The sequence below is a fragment of the Ovis canadensis genome, chromosome 7 (genome assembly GCF_042477335.2).
Source record: "Ovis canadensis isolate MfBH-ARS-UI-01 breed Bighorn chromosome 7, ARS-UI_OviCan_v2, whole genome shotgun sequence".
In the NCBI taxonomy this organism is placed as follows: domain Eukaryota; kingdom Metazoa; phylum Chordata; class Mammalia; order Artiodactyla; family Bovidae; genus Ovis; species Ovis canadensis.
In genome coordinates this window covers 101,368,237-101,381,877 of record NC_091251.1, presented here as the reverse complement: position 1 = coordinate 101,381,877, position 13,641 = coordinate 101,368,237, and the positions used below count along the sequence as shown (strand labels likewise).

Below are 13,641 nucleotides of genomic sequence, written 5' to 3'. Positions count from 1 at the left end.
AGATGGAGCCATCTATTATATTTGGCTTTAAAATGAAAACAACAAAAATAATGGAATCAGCAAACAAAACCAAAAATAAATGATGACCACCACCAAACCCCATCCAGGACAGTCCTCGTTAGTAAAAAGTGTCTATTTCTATCTTTGTCCTTGTTCATTTCTCCCTCGTGAAATCCTCTTTGAAATGTCATCCCCTCCCCCTTGCCAATAGATCAAGCATTCTCAAACAGGATAGATAGGGCAGTAAGGAGCTAATAATGATAATAATAATAATGAGAAATGGCCTCAGAGATATATTTCATGTGTCTTCCCCTCTCCTTGTCTTTCTTCGGTGGAATAGCTTCCCAACCAATGGGGCATTAATCATCAGAACAGCAGCTCAGAGATAAAGGCCGGGTGAAATTCCATTGTGCATTATAGTGTGAGTTGTGTGTGCATGAATACGTGTCTCGCTCACTATCTGGGAGGAGGACGTGAAGAGGCAGAGGAGAAAAATCTGTCATTTCATATATTTAGACCGCTCAGGATGGTCAGGACTGGTTTCCCATTGTTACTGCGGATTAAAATCATTCCTGTCCTTCTGCTTTCATTGGAGGTCACCTCTCAGAAACGGGGATACATATTGTGACAAGTTAAATTCTACCTACTTTTTTTTTCACATCTGCCTTGAAGGCATGTAGCAGAGGAAGGGCGGGGGCGGGGTGAGTCAGTGGAACCAGGAGCAGGACTGTCTGATGGGATATATTTTTCTTGGTGAATCCTCATCAGGGTGGTGTCTCTTGCCCTTACATAATGCTTCGGCTTAACAAGATTTCCTGTTTTGAACAGCCTTGAATTAAGTTTGGGGAGATCATTTGGAGGAAATAGATAAACAGGTGCTACTACTATTCAACAAAGAACTATAAATGCCTACGAGATCCTGGCTCTAGAAGGTGAGATCCGCTAACTACAGCCTGACATCATTGGGAGCTAGCTAGCTCGGTCATGTCCAACTCTTTGCAATCCCATAGACGGTGGCACGCCAGGCTCCTCTGTCTTCCACTATCTCCTGGAGGTTGTTCAAATTCATGCCCATTGAGTCAGGGATGCTATCTTAGCTTGATCTTAGCCTTGCATAGAATAGACTCAGAAGCTGCTAGCTAATCACATCTCACAGGTGATCTGCATACATGTAAGTTTCAGAACATGTAAGTTTCACTGTTTTAGCTAATACATGTAAACACACATGAGCATCCTCTCTTCCCCTCTCTCTCACACACATGCATATAAAATGAGAGATAGAAAAGGCCACCTTGTATAGATAAGTCAATCAAATTTCCACCAAGTAATTCTCTCAGTGACTGCTGGCCACCACAGATATGGCGTACATTTATTTCCCCAGACATCTCATCCCTGGATGATGAGAAAAAAAAAAAAAAAACAGGAGAACCTTAAATTCTCCATTTAGCTAACAGAACTAGCTCTCTAGACAACCCAAGGCTTTAATTAGAAGGTTTCAAAAGGCAGGGTTGTCATAACAGCCTCAGTGTGTTTCTAATTTTTACAATCATTCAAACATACACCAGGAAGATATGAAAGTATATCCCATCCCTCCTACAGCCTTGTCAAAGGCAGAATGGAAATATCCATCTTGAAGCCTGGCTAGCAATGAGTGCTGCTTAAAGTCATTTCCCTGTCATCTATAAATAGAAAGAGATGCATTTTCAGAGAAAAAGAACATTCTTGGACCTTAGCTTAAACTGGAATCATTGATTGTTTTTGACAACTCAAGAGACATTTATTAAGTGCTTTATCTTCTACATAGGGGTATTCATTGTGGAACTCTTTCTGAAAGCTTTCAGCAAAGGGGTGGAGCAGGGTACAGAAATAAATCATTATTTGCATTATAATTTGAATTAGACTAAAGATATCCTATGCATTTCTCTCGACCTGAGCCATACAATCCAGGAAATGGACAGATTGTCCTTACAGCAAAACGATTACAGGGTATTTTTGCTTGCTCTCTGCTTTCTTCTCCTCAACTTCTCTTCCCCTCCACCCTCTAATTCATTTGTCCATCCATTCGCTGTCACTGGATGTGCAAGGCGTCATGTTAGCTGTTAGGAAAATGAAGATATTGGAGACAATGTGAATCTACTCTTATATTTGTTAGCTGAGGAAAGAGTGGAGACCTAAAGAAGCTAATTGCCCCGTCATAGGCCAAATGGCTAATTAAAGAATAAAACCCAAAAGCTGGATGCCAAAGAGACCTGGATTAGAATCTCATTTAAAATAACAACAACAACAACAACAACAACCTACTGAATTGCACCAACTGACACTGCTGACTTGTATGATTGTCACCTATCCATGAAGTTGATGTTATCATCTCCACATGTCTGTGGTAAAACTAAGCTTCAATAAGCAGCCTAGCCAAATCCCAAAGCTGATAAATGAAAGCCCACCTTGAGTCATGGTTTTAACCATTTTATCTACAAATGAATTCTGATTCTTGTTTCCAAGCTCTCTTTCCTTCGTATCAGCCTGTTTTCTCACAGCTGCCTCTGTTGACCCTGAACATCAATAACATTGCCCCCTGGTCTGCTTCTTCCCTCTTGCAGATAAGCATTCATTCACTTAATGCAGTTTCCTTTCTTTCAACAAACATTGATTGAGTCCCACCTTGTGTCTGGCACTGTGCCAGGGCATGGATGCTACGTAGAGATTATTTCTTCTCTCAATCTAGTGACTTCTCATAGTATCTTCCAGAATCTTCTTTTCAAAGGATCACAAACTATGGAGCCAGATAAATCATGGAGTCAAGACCAGGAATAAAGAGTTTCATAGACATGGCAACCCACTCCAGTATTCTTGCCTGGATAATCCCACGGACAGAGGAGCCTGGTGGGGTTGTAAAGAGTCAGATACGACTGAGCAACTAACATTTTCACTTTCATAACATACTTAACTGTTTGCTGTTTTGTTAATCGCTCAGTTGAGTCCGACTCTGCAACGCCATGGACTGTAGTCTGCCATACTCCTCTGTCCATGGGATTTCTTAGGCAAGAATACTAGAGCGGACAGCCATTCCCCTCTCCAGGGGATCTTCCCAAGCCAGGGGTCAAACTCAGGTCTCCTGCACTGCAGGCAGATTCTTTACTGTCTGAATCATCAACGTAGTTATTAGAGAAAAACAAAAAAAGTAACTTAAAGTGGATAGAAGACTCCCACCCACATATGCACAACCAGGTAAATTAGCCATTGGTTAATTTTCTATCCATACCAATAGAACAGAGAAGCAGCAGCAGTCCATTAATGTAGTTTTTATTTGCTGATATATACAAGGTTAGGTTTTAGGAGAATTAAGAATTAAATAATTTGGGAAAGGACTATAGCAAACAAATTGGACAGGGAAAGTGGGTGAGATTACATTTTCAAAATTGCTTTGAAAACTCTAAGTGCTAGAAACCGCCTTTGCTATTAGGATGGCAAATAATTTCTAAGGAAAGGGAATTTAAGGCTAGAAATCAACAAGAACAATCTCGCACACCAGATACAAGGAGACATCTCTAGACTCTTACTATTAAGATTTCTTGATGGGCAAAAAATCAACATGTTAAATAGAGACAAGATCAGACTCAGCAACTGTACAAGGCAAGGAGTCCAGAGCAGCAAAACCACTGCTGAGGGCAACCCCTCTTGGTCTAGTAGTTAGGACTTCACGCTTTCACCGCAGAGGGCACCAGTTCCATCCCACAAACAAACCGCTGCTGACTACCATTCCTATTGATGAGCCTCATGAGAGAGCCAGAGCATGGGCCTCTTGAGGCAGCAGAGGTAGAGAGAGTGTTTGGAAGTGGGATTCTGTTTGTTAGCAACATAAGACCTGTGTACTCCCTGAAAAGGCGCTAGTGGATTGCCGTCCATCCGTCTGTCTCCAGCAATACTGCCAGAGGGCTTACTCTGTGCCCTGATAGCACCTGAAACGAGTATCTTGCCACCCTAGAACTCACCTTTCACCAAATAGAGATGGCAAGCAAACGTGTGATATCATGTCAGGTAGAGATGACTGCTCTGAGAGACCATGAAGCAGAAGGCAACAGGGAGTGGAGCGCTATTTCACAGGGGATGGTCAAGGAGGGCCGCTGCAGAAGGCGCCATATGGGCAGAAGTCTGGACACAGTAAGGCAGCGAGGCATTCAGTCACTGGGAAGAGCTGCACCAGGCAGAAGAAACAGCAAGCGAAAAGCCACAGGCGTGCTTGGTACATTCGAGCAGGGCTGGGACTAAGGAGGAGGCACTCATCTATTGTGTAACGTTTAAAGGAACGGCCTCAAATTCAGTCATCAGGGATAAAGAATACTTTATTGCAATGTTTTGAAGTCAGCATCAATGCAAAAAAAAAAGTTATTGATCAGCAAAAAATCAACATGTTAAACAGAGACAAGATCAGACTCTGCAACTGCACAGCCCTCGCTCGTCTCTCCCTTCTCCTGGATCTAAGTTCAAGGAAGATCAAGAAGACCTGTGTGCCTAGAGCAAGATGGTTCAAAACACCATCAGACAGAGAGAGAGAGAGAGCACGGAGATCCATACAGCACACGGTAAAGATACAGGCTTTATACTCAGCCAAGTAGTCTGTTAGGTGATTGGACAATCACTAAGAGCTTTAGAAACCTTTGGGGAAATTCCCTGGTGGTCCAGTGGCTAATACTGCATACTCCTAATGGAGGGGTCAGGGTTAGATCCTTGGTGGAGGAACTAGGTATCACACGCAGCAACTAAGAGTTCACATGCCTCAACTAAAGATCCCACATTGTGCAACTACAAAAAGAAAAAAGAAACATTTGAAGACCCCCATAGTGAGTAGCCAAGAGCTGCACATCCCTCTCAGCTATTCAGATAGCTAAAAATAAGATCCAGTGCTTTATTAGCAGTTCTGGTCAGTGATTCTACCCTATAAATATTACATGCTAATCAGAAGGGCATCTCTACAACTTATCTGAGCATCTTGCAGAGTTCCTGCCTGTATGTGATGAGGGCCTTCTCAGAGATCCTTTCAGCGACTTTTGCAGCTTTGGGAAGTACTAATCTATTTGTACTGCTGACACCTAAGTCTTTAAGAGGTAGGTAAACCCATCAAGTTCCTTTTTTTCCCCATTAGAACCATGCAATTCCAGAGAGAAAATGTCACTGAAGGGTTCTACTAGGTAACGAGTAAATTAGAGTCCATTTCCTTCCACCCCTTCCCATTTGTCCTCCAAGAGGGGAAAAGAAAGTACCTGCATGAGGGTAAAGAGGAAACAGAAGGTATTTCTTGGCTGGCAGCTGAAGTCTAATTAGACAGACAAATCTTCATTGCCTCCCCCAGTTATGAGGCTTGGCAGGAAAGGAATGAGCCCTGGAGCCCCACGTTATGCAAGGCTGTTAATCAATATTAGTTGAGCCCTGAGCCTAAAATAAACTTCCCCTGGAGGCTCTGTTGTCTTATGGCTAAAGCGAGGGATGGAAATCTGTGTGGACTCCCATGTCTCACTTCTATCAAGCTGATGGAAGCAGGGAAAAGGTAGAGGGGCCCAGAGGGGTAATTTGGGAGGTAAGTATAACATAATTTACCTCCTATTAGGGCATGGTATTTGGAATAAGGTAGATGAATCTTGTATACCAATCCAAGACAGTCTGATTGTTCAAAGAACCTTCAGAAACCTGTTCCAGCCAGAATCTCAAACCCCCATGGATAACAACATACTGGAAATGAATGTGTCATTTATTTGTGGAACCATATGAAGTTGCTGATATCTGACCCCTCTGCTCCTACAAAACTGGCAGCTTCACACACTTCGTCCTAACAAAAAGCTTTGTATGTAATAACCACTCAGCTAACTCCCACTCCATAAATTCCTTAATATGATTCAATCTGGAACCCTAAAAGGAAATCCTGGGTAATAATGGGTTTGTGTGAGCATAGACAACATTGTTTTTGTGTTTATCCAACCATACAAGGAGGCTAAGCTCTATGAGGATCTGTGAGTCCTGAGAGAGTCTCTTGGGTTGAAGTGGTTTTCTCAATGTCTAGCATTTAATGAAAACTTACGGAATAGGGCATGGCCTAAGTTCTTTCCACATCTGCCTGTATGTATTACTCATAACAAGCCTATGGTAAAGATGCTGTTGAGCCCATTTTATAGATAATTCAGTTCAGTTCAGTCGCTCAGTCGTGTCCCACTCTTTGCGACCCCATGAACCGCAGCACGCCAGGCCTCTCTGTCCATCACCAACTCCCAGAATTTACCCAAACTTATGTCCATTGAGTCGGTGATGCCATCCAACCATCTCATCCTCTGTCATCCCCTTCTCCTCTTGCCCTCAAACTTTCCCAGCATCAGGGTCTTTTCAAATGGGTCAGCTCTTTGCATCAGGTGATTATAGATACTAGAACTGAAGTTTAGATGGGCTAGTCAACTCACCCAGAGAGACACAACTAAAAAACTGGAAGAATGTAGGGTCCAACTAGAAATTCTGACTCTAATTGCTCTCTCTTCCCTTCAGCACACTGGGACTCCATCAGAAACATGCAGTGAGAAGGATCAACTGTTTTTTTTTTTTTTTTTTGCAGGTTAGCCTGCTGGTTTTTTTGTCTGTTTTAATTTCTAATTTTATATTGGAGTATAGCCAATTAACAATATTGTAATAGCTTTAGGTGAACAGCAAAGTGACTCAGCCATACACATACATGTAAAGGATCAACTTTTCAATCACAAGTTTTGCTTTGTTTTGTTTTCCCATAAGTAACATCAAGGCTGAAGGGTGCTTCTGACTGTGCCCAGCATAAAAGCAGACCATGCGGAGGACTTTCCATGAAGGAATTGTTACAAAACCTGAAAACCTGTGGCTTCCTTCTGCAATTTTTGAAAGTAGTCCATGTATTTCCCACCAAACTTGTGAGTTCGAGATAAGAGTGAAATCTCATAAAGTTTTCACATCTTTCATTTCTATTATTAGGAGTAGTTCCAGTCCAGGCTGAGTGTTTTGATTTCTGGTAGTTTTCTGGTGTCGAGCAGCCCTGGCCAATGCCAAGGTGACTTTACCAATGCCCAGTTCAGAAAAAGTGGGTCACGATCAGTCTCCTGCTAAAAGCTTATAAACGATTCCAAACAGTGATTTGCACGGAACACACTGAGTTCTTTCTTTCTTTTTTTTTTTTTTTTTAGTTTTTTATTTTTTAAATTTTAAAATCTTTAATTCTTACATGCATTCCCAAACATGAACCCCCCTCCCACCTCCCTCCCCATAACATCTTTCTTTCTTGACTAATAACTTGGTCTAGAGGGCTAAGGGAAGAGAACCCACCTTATTCTTGGAACTATTTTCCTCTTGGCCCTTTCCTCTCTTGCAGGAACATTTTGGTCCTGGTGGCTGACAATGATCCCTAAAAGACTTTTATTTCTCACTTTTACCTTCTGTCCTGATTGAAGATTCAGGAATGTGAATGTGGCCTGAATTGAACTTTTCCGTTTTAGAAACTGACCTATCTCAATAGCCACTCCCCAGCACTGGGGTCAGATGTCAGGTGATGGACGTGCCTGCATGATCTCGGGGCCATCTCTGGCAGTGAAACCCACAGGAAACCTGATCTAGTTCTCCCCTCTAGGACCTCTTCTGTTTGAGGGAGTTTTAGGCCAAGACACTCAGAATCTGAGTCTCTGATCTCCCACCAACCCTCCTCTATACACTCTCTGTTCTAGTTGAACTTGGCTATCTCTCTAGGAATCATCATCTCTGACTTTGTCAATTTAACTTCGTACATTCAACCAACCTGAGATTCGCTCCTTTCTCCATGCATCCAAGACTTGGAAAACTCTCTCCACGAGACCTAGGCCTCCAGGAAAGGAGTCCTAGAGACACGGAGAGCGACATGTTCATAATTGAGTCTAGTCATCCACTGAGGCCCCAGGTGCACGTGTGAAGCCAGAGCCTCCAGCCCAGAGTAGCCACCGAGTAACCTCAGCCAGGTCCACGTGAGGCAGAAGAATTGCCTTGCTATTTTTGCTGTTGTTCAGTCACTAAGTCATGTCTGACTCTTTGCAACCCCATGGACAGCTCACTAATCTCTGTCCTTCACTGTCTCCTGGAGTTTGCTCAAATTCATGTCTACTGAGTCGGTGATGCTATCTAAACATCTCATCCTCTGCCTCCCCCTTCTCCTTTGGCTTTCAGTGTTTTCCAGCTGAGCCCTGCCCACATTTCTGACCCATAAAACCATGAGATCTAATGACATCATTGTTTCAAGCTACTTAATGATGACAGGTTGTCTCCACAGCTAGGTAACTGCAACATATATGACCTCCCCCGGGTCGCTTAGTTAATACAAAGAGGAAACTAGGTTCCAAACTCAGACAATCTGATTTCAAGTACATGCATTTCATCAGTCTTCTACAGTTTTACCACTGGAGGGGAGAAAATTAAATTGCCCAAAGCCCAGTGATCATCGTAGAGGGAAAATCTTCCATAAGCCATGCCACTTCTGATTTTTAAATGACAAAGTACATTATAAAGCCTGTCTTATTTTCAGATTTAGTCAACAAATGTTTATTGAGCACCTACTAAGTGCCAGATCTTTATTTGAAAATTATCACCCATCCATTTGCTTTCTCAATGTATCCACCTCTTCTTTCAACTTTAACTTTCTTTTTCAATCAGGGGAGTAACCAGAGACACCCTTCTTAATGTAGGGTAAAGACTTAATGCTTGGCACCGTAGCTGTGAGTAATTGAACATAGTCCATGTAATTCACAAGTATTTTGTAACACACTAGTGCATCAGAAAGATCAAAATGCTAATTATTTCCAGGAGGCTGGAGCATTAGAGGGCCATCAGTTCAAAAACTCTTTGTTCACCTTCACACATGGCTAAGAGCATCACTAAAAGCACTTTGCAGTTTTCCTTTGATCTGAAATCAACATTAACCAAGGTCTATTAGAAACGAACTGTTCAAATGATTTTTTTTAACCTTATGCTTAAAGAAATAACCAGTGGATTTTTAAATAACCAGATATTTATATTTGTGAACCCACATGCTTATTTTGTTTCTCCTGGAAGAGTGAAATTTTAGGGCAACTTTACTCTAGCAACATTATCAAAGCCAAGGAGGACAGAACAGAGTCACTTAGAAATGGCTCTAAGATTTCACACATAGGTGAAAACGTGAATGATATATCTATGGACGTAAAATCCAGGCTTCCTCACCTCATTTTTTTCCTGAAGGTTTCTTAAAGATCAAATTTTTAAAATCAAATTAATTTATTTTCAATTAGAGGATGACTGCTTTACAATTTTGTGTTGGTTTCTGCTATACATCAACATGCATCAGCCGGAGGTGTGCATATGTCCCCTCCCTCTTGAACCTCCATCCCACCTCCCACCGCATCTCACCCCTCTAGATTGTCAGGGAGCATTGGATTTGAGGTCCCTGCCTCATAAAGCAAATTCCCCCTGACTATCTATTTTACATATGGTAATGTATGTTTCAATGCTACTCAGAGTTCAAATCTTTATGAATCCATTTCATCCAGGAAAACTAGCTGGCTCACACAGGGCACATTAGAACTTCTGAGAGTGACTTTCTTCACCCAGAGTCTTTATAGTCTGGAAACCGTCTAAAACCCTGGATTGAATCTAAGGGTTGCTGGGTCCACATGCCTAACACAAGCTTGATATGATCTACAGAATGTACTTAAGGGGCAGACTTGGAGACAGGCAGGCTATTGAGTTTTATGTGTGCAGGTGTTCACTATTGATAACCTTTTTTTTTTTAAATTCACTAAAGATTTTATTTTGTATTGGAGTATAGCTGATTAACAATGTTGTGATGGTTTCAGGTGAACAGCAAAGAGACTCAGCCGTACATATACATGGATCCATTCTCCCTCAAAGTCCTTCCCTTTCAGGCTTCCACATAACACTGAGCAGAATTCCATGTGCTATACAGTAGGTCCTTGTTGGTTATCTATTTTAAACACAGCAGCGTCTACCTGTCCACCCTAAATTTTTTCTGGAGTCCAAGGCAAAGTTCTTATGGCTGGTTGGCCAAACAAAAAGTGCAAAACCCATGGCATAGTTATTTCCTTTAGCTAACCTTTACAAAGAATATGGGGCTTTTAAATCTCTTATTCCAATCTATTCCAATTCTGCTCGTCTGTTGGCTTTTCTCCAAGAGCACTTTATGGTTTTATACACTCTTAAAAACAACAAGCATCAACAGGTTTATAACTCATTTTTATAGCCTTGTCTTTAGAAGCAAAAGGAAAGCCACGCAGATGTGATCCAATTATTACTGGACTAAAGGAACAGAGACACATCAGAAAGGAGGCTGTCAGAGCTGACATCCGCCAGCTGTCCACAGCTGCTGTTCTCTGAAATGACAATAGGTCCAATGATGTCTGGAGTCAGAACCGCTTACAAGACTTTTGTACCTTCTATCCTAGGCTTTCTTAGTTTGTACAAATACTTAATCTACTTCCATATATGTATTTGCCCCTGGAGGGAAAGCCCAAAACTGATCATTATTATGGCCTAGTTCCTGAATCCCCAGGTAACATTAAATCCTTCTGAGGTCAGTAAAAACATGGCCTTGAAAAAGACTACAGGACCATCCATTCCTACGAAGAAAAAGCCATTTGCTCCTCTGCTTCCCACAGAGTTAGTGGAATCTATTCTGACAGAAGCAGAGCCAGACCTGTGCAGACAGAACTATCCTTTCACCAACAATAAACAGATCTGCTCTAGAGCTATGGAGAGTCATAATAGAAATATATATTGCCTTTTATCTTCTTTTCAGTGAGTAGAGTGAAGTGTCAGGAGTTATTGCTTTAATATCAGTGGAGAAGAAGCTATTTTTTTTTTTTTGAGCACGTACATAGGTCTGAATGTAACAACATGTGCAACTCTAAGACTGTGAAGTAACCGGCTCCTCAGTAGCCTTTCTAACACACATAAAATTGTACTGATAACATCATCTGTGAATCAGCTTCCGATTGTTCCTGTGGAATCATGTAAGGAGCTGTCTGGCTATGTCTACTCAAAGACAAGGGAAAAAGAAGACAATTGTACCACTACCTAACTCACATAAAATTAATTCAGAAGAATGAGAACACATCAGAGATTTAATTGATTATTGACTTTAGGTTTACAGTGGCCAGTGAAATCAATGGAAAGTGATATCAAAGACTAAATTGAATCCCTGGATAATGTCTTAAACCAAGAAACAGAAAGGACAAGTACTGATCTACTGAATCTCCTACAGACACTAACTAGGCTAAGGGTCAATTCCCCATGAGCAATTGGAATGTCTTATTTTTGCCAGAGCATTTAAGGCTAATAATTCAACTAACTTTCTACCCTCTAACATCTAGATTTATGAGAAGCCAAGTAATCAGCAAAGCATTAAGATTTAGCTTGGCTACAATTACTTTTAAGTGACAAAACAAAAACATTAACAAAAACTTCCTACATAGTTAAACTCAGACCTTCAAATTTGCTAATATACTTAGGATTTTGGTCAATACAATGTAAAAGAAACAAAGTAAACCAAAAATAACAAGTGATTAATCAACACATAAAATATAAGTACTGCATTTTATAAAGATTGAGGGAAACTTCAGCTTCATCTACCCTTGATTTAATGCTACCACATGGCCTCAGAAATGAACAATTCATGTCCCAATAGTAAGCCATCAGGAGGATGCAAATAGAATTTAACTAGAATAGTCTTTCTTGCGATAACAAATATTCCTTTCCTCCTTTTCTTTTTCTGCTGTTGAAAAGAAAGGTAATAAAATGAGAGGACAGTGTATGTCATAGTGAAAATGTTCTCCATCTCTCACCTTGAATAACAGCTTTACCATTTCAGTGATGGATATAATAAGAATAATAACCCATGCGTGCACACCAGACATTTATCATTTTTTCAACAATTACTTTGTCTTTCTCTGCTCCTGGGTGTTACTACTATGAGCACCTGTAGGTGTCCTTCCTACAAACATAGTAATTCAGACTCTTTAGCTTCCAAGCAACATGACCATGAGAGCAGGGTCTCAAAGACAAAGATGCAGAATCAGGGAATGTTGGAGAGAGGCCTACCTGAATGCTGGCCGTGGAGCGATTCTTGCGGGTTGTGGTAGTGGCCATCGTAGTGGTGGTTTCCATGACAGTGGTGGACATCTCTGGTGGCATGGAGGTCGTCTGCGTTGTTCCCAAGATTGATGGGACTTCTCCCACCAGCCGGACACTTCCATTGATTTTAATATTGGGGTTGTTCTCAGCCGCCATGTTCAGTACTTTCAAACCATCATAATAGAGCCCAGAAAGCTGGCCTTGGAAGAGGCGTCCTTTGTCCTTTCCGCCAATAGCTATTTGCGCCTGGGTGTTGAAGATGGTTAACTGCCGGCCTAGTGGGTTGGGTGGAGGAAACATCATTATTTCCATACATTTTTCTCTGTTTGCCTTACCTGGTCTGAATGGACCAGACATCAAAACAGGCTTCCTTGAGCAACTGAAGGGGAGAAAATTGGATAGCAAAAATTCAGTATAGGTATTGGCAAGTAACAAAAATTCAATCTAGACATTGGCAAATAACATTTCCCTATGTTTATCTCTTCCACTGTCTAGCTGAATATCCTAGACAACCTGAATAATTGAATGTCTACTTCTTTATTGTGAACCAGGAGAAATCTTGCTTCAATGATGAGTGGTACTGCAGTCTTCCAGGGTATACAGTTGTGGATGACAGAAAAAGAAAACAACTCAAATCAGGTGATTATAATAATAAATCATAAATACCTATTGTACTGACTTTTTTAACCTACAAAGTAACATAATGAAAATGACGAAGAATATATAGGGCAAATAAAAACTCAGTGGGGTAACTCAGAACACTGAATTTTAAAACTAGGCCTGATAATTAAATTAACTGAAATTAAATTAGATTTTAATTAAGAGACCTGGAGCTATTATAAAAATAAACACCTCTAGGAAATAAAAGATTTCCTAGAACTTTTCCTAATGTATAATATTCTATCTATACTTGCTATTTCATAAACTTCACGACAGATTATTTTCTGTCTTTACTCATTTGGGGAAGGGGAGAGACCATGGTCTCACAATTAAATCTCTCTCAAAGGTATGGAAAATAAGTAGGCATTGATCATGTCAGTGAGAAAGGGGGAAAGAAAAATGACATCATTCAAAATCAACAAATTTTAAAAGGAGGGATAGGTGTTAATGAAAAAGTCAACACACAGAACACCTTAAAATGATACACAGGCATGTTAATGGATTGAAGACACAGTGGCTCACCTTCTTGCTAGTTCCTACCTGGGGGACCATTTATGCTCTGTGTACAGAAACCTATCAGAATGAAATCATGGCAGAACAGAGAACGGAATAAGTCGACTTATCTTATGCCCCAACTATCCTTATTTTAAAAAGCTTTTCTTAAGCTTGAGATCTTTCCCAGAAAAACCTAGCTTTTGAAGGACAAAGCCTTCTATTCTATTGTTTCTCCAGATGATTTTTCTGCTTTTCCATATGGAGAAAGATGGAAATACTTTTTTTTAAATGGAATTAAGTTTATCCTTTTTGAATTTTTCCTCCATTTTAGTTAGT

The 13,641-nt window shown here is 40.8% G+C and overlaps 1 protein-coding gene across 1 annotated transcript in view; it reads right to left on the bottom strand.

Moving 5' to 3' along the window:
- Positions 1–13,641, bottom strand: part of LOC138444254 (neurexin-3-beta-like) — a 223,062-nt gene that overhangs the window by 96,673 nt on the left and 112,748 nt on the right. Inside the window, exon 6 of the mRNA XM_069597534.1 lies at positions 12,118–12,425. Coding sequence (XP_069453635.1) covers positions 12,118–12,425 — 308 coding nt within the window. The remainder of the gene's footprint in view (positions 1–12,117; positions 12,426–13,641) is intronic.